Consider the following 10,917-nt stretch of genomic DNA (forward strand, 5'->3'; position numbering starts at 1 on the left):
AATCATTCTTCCTCTCTCATTAATCTTCCTTTTCCCCAATCTACTGACTGCTGCCCTGATGCCTACAGATGTACCCACATCTCTTCCCATCCTTAGGAAAAATTCACTAGAGCCACTAAATGTCCTTCTTTATCTCTCCTTTGTTTTATGGCTAAACTACTTGAAAAAGCCTTTTACGTTCTTTTACATTTTTTCCCCTAATTCCTCCTCTTATAGAACCTCTATAATATGATTTCCATGCTGATTGTTCAAATTAAACATCTTTCCCTAAAGTCACTAGTTATCTCAACTGTCCATTCTCTCAACTCTCATCATTCTTGTCCTCTTTGCAAATCTATACTACTGTCACCTCTTCTTTTTTTATTTTTTTATGTTTTTATTTTTAGATTTTTGCAAGGCAAATGGAGTTAAGTGTCTTGCCCAAGGCCACACAGCTAGGTAATTATTAAGTGTCTGAGGCCGGATTTGAACTCAGGTACTCCTGACTCCAGGGCCAGTGCTTTATCTACTGCACCACCTAGCCAGCCCCACTATCACCTCTTCTTGTGGCTACTCTTTTCTAGGGGTTTTCCTGACACCACATTCTCTAGTTTCACCTCCCTGTCTCACTGTTCTCTCTCCTTTGCCGAATCTTCATTCATGTCATGCCCTCAAGCTAGAGGTATTTTGCCAACCTCTGTCCTGAATCTTTTCTTTCCTTTCTATTCACCATCAATCATTTGGCAATCCCATCAGACCCCTTGGGTTCAATTTCTGTTTCTATTCTGATGATTTCTAGATCAATATTCTCAGCCCTAGTTTTCTCCTGAGCACTGATCCTCTTATCACCAACTGCCTACTGCCTATATTGACCTGAAGGTGTCTCAATTTCAGAATGTCCATGCTAAACCTCATCTTTCCCCAGAAACCCATCCCTCTCTATTTCTATTGAGAACATCACCAACCTGTCAGTCACTCAGGGTTGCACTCTCAGTGGTCATTCATGACTTCTTACTCTCATTTACATCACATATCTAATCTGTAGCAAAATCTTTTTTCTGCTTCTATGACATCAGTTATATAGTTCTCCTCTTCACTCAGCTGGGTATTTATAGTGGATAGCATGCTGGATCTGTAGTTTATAAGACCCAAGGTCATATCTGGCCTCTGAGACATTAATTGTGTGACCTTGACAAGTCATTTAACTCAGTTTCCTCATCTGTAAAATGGGGATAATAGCTACTGACTTCATGAGATTGTTTGAGGACAAAATGAGATAGTAAATGGAAAGGTGCTTTGTATACCTTAAAGAACAAGTAAATATTAGCTATTTTTTAAATTGATGCTGTCTCTATAATATGGTGTCTAGAAACTGAACACAATACCCAAAATGTGGTATGGCCAAGGCAGAATACATAGTACTGGACAGTATGTCTTTCTAAAGTAGCATTAATTCATTAGCTTGCTAAGCTGCAGTGCTGAACTGCTGACTCCCATTGAAGTTGCCATCTACTAAAACCCCTAAATCTTTTACAAGTGTACCTCTCTCTAGCCATTTCCCCCCCCATCTTGAAGTGAAACTGATTTTTAAAAAACTTCATATATATATATATATATATATATATATATATATATATATATATATACATATATGCATCCTTGTTAAGTTTCATCTTATTAGAGTCAGCCCATTGTTCTAACCTGTCAGATCTTTTTGGATTTTGACTTGATCATCCAAAGTTAAAGATATCCTTCTCTATTTCATGTCACTTTTAAGTCTGATAAGTCCACCATCTATGCCTTTTTTTATATACATCATTGATAGAAGTGTTAAATATTCCGCAGCTAAGCACAGATTTCTGAGAAAGTCTACTAGACAGCTTTTTTTACAAGTTAAGATCAAATCACTATGAAGGACTTCATAATGATTTGATAGTTCTTAGGTCTAGTCATTGAGCCAGTTTTGAGTCTCTCTAAACTATACTTTTGTGTGTCAAGTCCACTTGTCTCTATACTTTCCACAAGAACAGAGAAATTCTGTCAAATACTTTGCTAGGTAAACCATACTTATATCATTTTTCTGGTCTACCAGGCTAGTAACAGTGTCAAAAAACTTTGGTTCTTTATGAGGACTACTTCCTTTTCTAGATGTTAATAAAGAATACCTTTAATACATTATCTAGAAGTTTATCAAGAATTTAAATCAAATATACAGGCCTATATTGCAAATTTCATTCTCTTCCCTTTTTGATAATAATGACATTTGTCCTTTTCTAATCCTGTAGAACCCCTTTCTGTCTCCACAACCTTTAAAAGATGACTGATAGTAGATCAGCAATCATAAGTTTCAGTTCTCTTGGTTCAGTACCTTGGGATATAGTTCATCTATTCCTAGTGACCTGAATTTAATCAAGGGCAACTGGGTACTCCCCTCCTAAATTAAAATTTTTCATGAGAATCAATTAAGGAACCCCCATTTTTTTCTCACTTCCAATCCCACAATCCTTGGCAGTTTTTTGTCATCAGCTATCTCCTCTACCAATCTCTTCTTTCATTCTTTTCTTTTTCTCATTTTTTTGCAGCCTTTACTCATTCTGAGTTTTAGCTTGGACACTGAAGGCATATGTCACTTTTGTATTCATTTTCCTTTTCTCTGGACTTTTTTGTCCAGAGCTTCTATTAGATTATGCCTAAGATTTCTTCCTATGGCTGTTATGAATTTTAAGACTTTACAGTCAGTTTTTTCCCCCAGGTTGCTATCACAACCACTTAACCAACCAGTTCTTCCTTGCTGGTCACAATTAATTCTAAAATAGCAATCCTCCCATTACTTCCTCTACTTGAGAGATGAAACTGTCAAAAAGGTAATTTGAAAATGCTCAGCTTACACAACAGGTCAGTGTAGATGTAGAGACTCCCAAGAACTGAGCTTCCACTCTCATCACAGCCTCCTGCTTGCCTTGTGATCCCAAGATCATTTTAGAAGATCTGCCAAGGAATGCATAAAATTAGTCTGAGAGACTAAGTTTTCCCCTCCCTAGTCTAAATGATATCATTATTCTTGGTGAAAATACTTGCCTTGGTATCACCTTCTTCTAAAAACTTTTCCAGAGTTTTTTTTTTAAGGTTTTTGCAAGGCAATGGGGTTAAGTGGCTTGCCCAAGGCCACACAGCTAGGTAATTATTAAGTGTCTGAGGCTGCATTTGAATGCAGATACTCCTTACTGGTGCTCTGTGCCACCTAGCCACCCCTTTGTTTTGTTGTTTTTTTTTTATATTCTCATTGGGCAGTTATTCTGACCTCCTCTTACTAATTTCAGAATATTTTTTTAATAGACTCAGTGAAGAACATAGTCCAAAGAAAAAGACTGTTACTAAAATCTGGCAAACCAAAGCAAATTATCTAAAAATCACCTGGAATATTTCTCTAAAAGCCAAGTCTACTTTTGTAACAAGCTATATAGAATAGAAAGCACAACAAGGAAACAAAATGTTTTAGGAAGATTTAAAAAAAGGTTGCCCATTATCTTGACTATAGTAGTTACTTAAGGATACTTAAGTAGATTTGTATTGTAGCCTTCACAAACAGCAGATTACTGTGCCTATTCTAGAGGATGAAAAGAGAATATAAAAGAAATCTCATAACCTTTTCTCATCTTAATATTTATCTTCTACAATTGCACAAGGGTGTTCTTGACAGCTTTTCCCTGAGAGAGAAGCAAGCCCAAGTTGCCAGTGAAAATTTCTTTATTGTCTTTTTCAAGTAATGGGCTCATTAATTCTAATGGATATTGATTAGTGGAGAAAAATACATTATATCCTTATTAATGAGTCTGTCTTAGTAAAGAGGAAAATGTTGCATAAAATTAATTTGATTTCATAAATGACTTTATTAATGAAAATGCTTTCTTATGACATTTGAATAAATCCAGCAGATTAAAAAATACAATTTTTAACAATTATTGGGGGAAATCTAGGCTAGAGCCAAGATAATGCCTCTTCAAAGAAGAAATGGATTAATAAAAATCTGTGATTTGAAATCATTCCAGAATAAAAACAAAAAATGACTAATAGTTCATATAATATTTTTGAAAAGCCATAATATAAATCTCCACAATGGTTGGAAATTTGTAATAATTTATCCAGAATTATAAGGGAACATATAGACAAATGCAATCACAAGATCATTCTCTCTTTCAATGGGAAAGAACCTAAACTGAAAAATAAATGAATATAGTAGAAATATTATTTCCAGACTGAGTCTATCAGTCTACAAGAATCTATTAATCAGCTACCACATGCCTGGAAGGTTGCCAAGTTAGGGGGATACCAAAAAAGACAAAAGTGTGGTTCATCCCTCCCCTCAGGGAACTCACATTCCAGTGAAGACAGCTTTCAGAAACTGTGCACATGCAAGACACATCCCATGGGAAGTTATGGGAGATGAGATTCTAGCAGTAGAGAGAACCAACAAAGTTTAGAAAGAAGCCAGAGTTGTCAGGAGAAGGAGTTAGAGAGATAACCAAGATAAGCAGTCCAGAGAGAAAAGAGAAGAGTACCGAGGACTGAGGAGACAGCTATGTTTAGTGGACATGACCTAGGTGAAGAGGAGAATCGGGAAAGAACAGTTATGGAAAATCTAGAGACAAAACTACCTGGGAGAGTATGGCAATTGACCGTGTCACATGAGGGTCAAGAAAATTGGGACTTTTTAAAAGGCTATTAAACATGTCCATTAAGAGATCATTGTTAGGGGCAGCTAGGGGACATAGTGGATAAAGCACTGGCCCTGGACTGAGGAAGACCTGAGTTCAAATTCGACCTCAGATACTCAATAATTGCCTGTGTGACCTTGGGCAAGTCACTTAACCCCACTGCCTTAAATTTAAAAAAAAAGAATTAAAAGAGATCATTGTTAGCTTTAGAGAGAGAAGTTTCATTGAATCATGAAACTGGAAGCCATGCTGCAGAGGGTTAAGAAAAGTAGCATATTTTCAAGTAAGTCAACATGGACCTAGAGAAAGGAATTCTAGGAAAAATCAGTGAAGAAGCACATTTAGGCATATTAAAAGGGAAGACTTACAGCTTAAAATGAGAGCTGGAAAAAAGCAGATTTCCCTCTCATGTGGAAACTTTATCAAAGACTGGATGACCATTTGTTGAGTATTTAGTAGGAGCAGGTTCTTTTTCCAGCTTGAGGTCGATAAAGAATGACCTCCTAAGGCCCTTCCTGGCTTTGTCTTACAAATGTCTTCTTGATTTATCTACCTTGCTCAGATTGTAGGCTTATACAGAAAAGGAGTGATATGAACATGGTCCTTTTTGTGCCCTTTTGGGACTGGAATAAAATATGATACCTCCCCAAAAATTTGGTTTTTAAAATATTTAGTCAACTTTCCTAACATGATTAATCAAATATTTCACCCAATATAGTTGCCATATATGTACATATACTGAGTATCCCCAAAAATCTTAGTGTACTTTTAAACCATTAAAGCTTATTAAAGACTTTTTGAATACCCTGTATATGTATATATGTGGTAATTATATTCATTGGAATATTTGATCAATTGTGTTAGGAAAGTTGACTGAACATTTTAAAAAACTAAATGTGATCCTGTTTCTGAGTCGTTATCTATTTTTTTGTAAAATATTCATAAATATTCAAAGAATGGAAACATTAATAAAATATATTGAACTAGAATTCTAATCAGTGTAATTTAATCTTTGATTTAAAAAAAGGTAACCTTGTCTAGTTTACAGAAATGGTGATGACTAAAGACCTTTTGTCATTAAACTGACTAAAATTACTTTTGATTTACTAAAACTCTGAAATGTGGTGCCCCTACCAGAACTCTCACTTCTTAAACTTAGTTCTTCTTTGGTGTAATTTTAGTAAACATTTTTCCCATAAAATCAGGTGACCTTTAGTTCTCAAAATTTATACCAACAGAATGTAAACTCCACCACTAGACTTCTAAACAATTTTATCATAGAAAATTAGACACACAGCAATTAGAGTCCATTCACAAAACCACTAGGGGTGAAAGAGTTACAGTCTCTTTCTACCTATGGATACAATATCCCAGTTAATGAAATCGTGGTTCTCTTGAGCTGTATGCCAGGCAGAACAGAAGTTACAGAATATTTTGTTGTTACTGCCGAAGACACACAAACCACTGATTAGTCAGCATTAAGTTATTAACCTAATCCCTGAGCTACTTGATCTTTATTGTCTGCAGCAAAATATGACTAGTACAATTGGGGAGGGCAGGGAAGGGGGAAAAGATAAGAGGTTTTTTTTTCCTTTTTGCAAGACAATGGGGTTAAGCCCAAGGTCACACAGCTAGGTAATTAAGTGTCTGAGGCCGGATTTGAACTCAAGTCCTCCTGACTCCAGGGCCAGTGCTCAATCCACTGTGCCACCTAGCTGCCCCCATGAAAGGTTAAAAAAAAATTCCTCCTTTGTTTATGCCAAATGTAACAGTAAGAAATGAGCTGACACCTACATCAAAATATTAATTTCAATTCAATAACCAAATTGAAATGTTAATTTTAATTTAGATGTCAATTTGTTAACATTGAATACCCTTGAGACCTTTTATCTGGTAGTGTCATTCCCATGTAGTTTTCAGGAAGAATTTCCCTAAAATGTTCAAAATGAATGTTTTTTGTGTGTCCTACCTCCAGAAACCAGTGAGGGCGTCTCTCTACAACTTGGAAACACGAAAGACTTCATTATTTCTTTTGACCTCAAGTTAGTGACAAATGGGAGCGTGTCTGTGGTTTTGGAGACCACAGAGAAAAACCAGCTCTTCACCGTGCATTATGTTTCAAATACTCAGCTGATTGCTTTTAAAGAAAGAGACATTTACTATGGCATTGGACCCAGAACTAGTTGGAGCACTGTCACCAGAGACCTAGTCACTGACCTGAGGAAAGGAGTGGGTCTCTCCAACACAAAAGCTGTCAAGCAGACCAAAATAATGCCCAAGAAAGTAGTTAGGATAATTGCAAAAGGAAAGGGATTCCTGGACAATATCACCATCTCCACCACAGCTCACATGGCTGCTTTCTTTGCTGCAAGCCATTGGCTGGTGAGAAACCAGGATGAGAAAGGGGGCTGGCCAATCATGGTGACACGAAAGTTAGGAGAAGGGTTCCGATCCCTCGAGCCCGGCTGGTACTCTGCCATGGCCCAAGGACAGGCGATTTCAACCTTAGTTCGGGCCTATCTATTAACCAAGGACCACATCTTCCTGGACTCAGCTTTACGGGCAACAGCACCTTATAAGTTCTTGTCAGAACAACATGGAGTGAAAGCTATCTTTATGAACAAATATGATTGGTATGAAGAATATCCAACCACACCTAGCTCATTTGTTTTAAATGGCTTCATGTATTCTTTAATTGGACTGTATGACTTAAAAGAAACAGCAGGGGAAAAACTTGGAAAAGAAGCCAGGTTGCTGTATGAGCGTGGCATGGAATCCCTGAAGGCCATGCTCCCCTTGTACGACACCGGCTCAGGTACAATCTATGACCTCCGACACTTCATGCTGGGCATTGCTCCTAACCTGGCCCGCTGGGACTATCACACCACGCACATCAACCAGCTGCAGCTGCTGAGCACCATCGATGAGTCCCCCATTTTCAGAGAGTTTGTCAAGAGGTGGAAAAGTTACCTTAAAGGCAGCAGAGCAAAGCACAACTAAAGCTTGAGACCAAAATCGCATTTTAGCCATCTGCGGTCCCCAGGACAGAGCGGTTATTCTTTTCACAGCAAGACAAAGGCACATTTTAAAAGGTCACATACTAAGGTTTTATGGATGACTTTAAAGGAGTGATCCTTAAAACTAATCTGAAACAATTGCTTTGCATTCCATGATGTGGATGTTAAGAAGTGTAAGTGACACTTCTAGCATGAGGGCTAAATAAAGGCTACTTAGGTCCCTTTACCTTGCTTACCTGTAGTCCAGTTTGATTAGACATGCCTTAAAAAAATTCACACTCAGTTTGGGGAACATCATTTTCTTCCTATATGAAAACATTTAAATAGCCATATGGTCCTTCTGCCTAGCCCTTGCCTGAAAATTTAGTATGTGACCTCTTTTAAAATGAAATTATTTATGTGTGTATTGGAAGCAGAGTAAAGAAAAATCATGTGCTGTAATAAGGTAAATGTCTATTTGTAAACTGGATAGTGGACTGTGTACATCTTTTTAAAAGATGTTTCTTTTCTACAGAATAATTTGGGGGGAGCATTTGTTAAATTTGGTATATATGGAAAAATATTTTGAGCTTATGATTTTCTTGAAATGTATAAATTAAAAACATAAAGCCAGTTTTCTGGCTTCAAAGTTACATTCTGTAAGCACAAATAATAGTGAAAATAGTTGACTGCACAATTGCAAAACTACCATTCATTTTGATGAAACTTGGACTCCAATGAGTTGAAAGTTTGATCATCAATCAATCCCCCCCACCATAGTTTTTGGATTCTTTTTGTCACTGTTTGGAATTTTGTATCATATTTCAGATTTTAGTTCAGAATTCTGTTCATTTTGATACCACATTCTTTGTGAAGCTTATCATCAGCCTAGATTTGTAAAGGATTTAGTTTTCATAGCCTGCAGAAAAACATGACTTAAAAGTTATAATAGGCCTAAGAAGCTTCTTTTCCCCCTGAGTAATTCACTTTAAGGGCTTTTTGAATGTGTCCATTGTTATAACCATTCCTCACCCCCATACATGTTCTAAAGGGGGAACAATGTAGTATAAGCATTAAATCTAAGGAAATGCTTTTTTAATACTTTTAAGTCATTAATGTAATGTACATTAATGTTTTTTCCCTAATGTTAGAGAAAATTATTTGAGCAATTGGACAAAAGAGAAGCTGCTTCTACATGTAGGCAGACTTCATAGCCCTTCACATCCATATGGATATTATCTGGATAGATAAAGGCCTTCAGAATCATTGATTAGGTCATTGAACCAGTAGGGGCAGAGTGAGTATAATTTGCCGCTGGCCTTTGTCTTAATTTCATTAGTAACTGGTTGGTTGCAGGCCATTATATCAATGCCTTATAGCAGTACTGTGAGTTCTATAAATTATAAACATAAGGCCCCACAATTTCTAAGTAAAAAGTCCTGTCAAGTACAATATGATTTTAGCTACTCATACCAAATGGTCACCAGAAACCAAATATGCGCCCTATCGATTTGCAAAATCTCTTTTACTTGTGAATCAAGAAAAGGAAATGAAATTTTGAAGAGAGGGTTCAGGAGCTGGGGAAAGGATGCCTGTCTGCACCAAGATAAAAGAAGTCATATGCTTTTTTAAAAAACATATGAATAGGCTTAACCATTAGTTTTTCATTTTAATCTGAAAATTTTGGACCCAAAGCTCTTTTTTTCCCTCAATGCCACAGTCTGGAAAGTCTGTATGTAATCACCTCATTTGATTCATTGTAATAGCGAGGATCTCCTAGAAATAGGAATGTTCCAGGCTTCTCTCGGATATGTCTGCAGACCCTGAAGGGGCTTAGATGAGGATTCATGAGAGTGTAGGGTGCTGCTCTGGAGACAAATATCACACCTTTACAATTTGGCTGTCTTCTGCACAGGAATGAAATGCAGTGGTTTTCTTCCAGGAATGTCAGAAATGAGTGGCACTGGTATTTCTGTGCCATTGGTCTGACCTTGCTTTCTCCACTGTAGCAGCAGCGCAATTTCCTTGGTCCTAACAGAGCCCCCTGAACCTGTAGCACCAATGACAGAAAAAAACACATGGAGTTTCCCCTATAAACTGCCCCCTCCTTTACCTATAAATACCCTCAGTGAGAGCTGCTTATATTGAGAACATTTGACCTGGGTACTCTTGCTGTGAGCCTGGCTGGGGAGAGACTGGGTTGGGGCAAGTGTGAAGTATGGATTGGTCTTTCCTTTAGGTGATTTTGATTTGAACCTAAACCTATTTTGGCATTTTTACATGTAAAATCAAATCATCCAAGAATGGAGGGATGCAAGTTCCATTTGACCTTTGGATCAGGAGTATTGTACATAGGTTTCATCTAAGAAACACGATGCATGTGACTTTATGCAACAGTGACACAAGCACAACTCTTATCGCGTGGCAGTCTTCTTTCCTTGACCAGTGTAGAAAGCTGTGCACTGGGAGCTGCTATTTTCATCCACCTTTTAGTCTTTATTTTCTCTTGTTTCTTCTTCCTTGTACATGTGGGTTATACACCATGTGTTAAATATGCAATAAAGTGTTTACTGGATGCCCTTCTAAAGGGTAGTCCTTTGTAAAGCTGTACAGACTTTGCAGTTCAAGCACAATGTGCACATGTTAGTTTTATATACAGCAAAACTTGATTTTTTGCAGATGGAAAGGTATTATGTTTCTATACGAAGTAAATGGATCGTTTGTGCTTCATGTAAAGCTGCTTTATAAAATTGTAAAATAAAGTTTTTATCTTGAGAGCACCATGCCTGAATGGTTCTTTTGGCCGCATAGTATTCCAAGGGGTGTGGAGGAAGCAGACCAGGGTAAATTGAATGATGGCTCCAGCCCATTACTTCCACAACCGTTTTGAATATACACCTTGCTATTAGACCCATGCTAGTCAGTCTGCTATGCACCCAGCCTGAAACTACCTGCTGATGGCCTTGGGAGGATCCAAGAATTATGAGGTGGGCCCTCAAGCTTGCAATCTAAATGGAAAGACAAAAGCAACACATGGAAAACCATTGGAATGGGGCTAAATAATGATCCACTAAACTTGAGTGCTGTGAGGTTTGCAAAGTGCTTTATTATTGATTTTTACACACTTATTGCATTATCTCATGAGATACTTATTTAAGTATCAGGATTCAGAGAAAGGTGAGGTAAACAAACCATTGAAGACTTCACAATGATAACTGAATCTGGAC

General features: G+C 37.3%; 1 protein-coding gene across 3 annotated transcripts in view; it reads left to right on the forward strand.

The window, feature by feature from the left end:
- The window catches only part of GLCE (glucuronic acid epimerase), a 127,696-nt gene extending 117,184 nt beyond the window's left edge, over nucleotides 1-10,512 (forward strand). For all 3 annotated transcript variants that reach the window (XM_074234497.1, XM_074234498.1, XM_074234499.1), the window contains exon 5: nucleotides 6,664-10,512. In XM_074234497.1, the coding sequence (XP_074090598.1) occupies nucleotides 6,664-7,694 (1,031 nt within the window). In that variant the 3' untranslated portion in view covers nucleotides 7,695-10,512. The remainder of the gene's footprint in view (nucleotides 1-6,663) is intronic.
- Nucleotides 10,513-10,917: the final 405 nt, after the last annotated feature.

The sequence above is a fragment of the Macrotis lagotis genome, chromosome 4, assembly GCF_037893015.1.
Source record: "Macrotis lagotis isolate mMagLag1 chromosome 4, bilby.v1.9.chrom.fasta, whole genome shotgun sequence".
Classification (NCBI taxonomy): domain Eukaryota; kingdom Metazoa; phylum Chordata; class Mammalia; order Peramelemorphia; family Peramelidae; genus Macrotis; species Macrotis lagotis.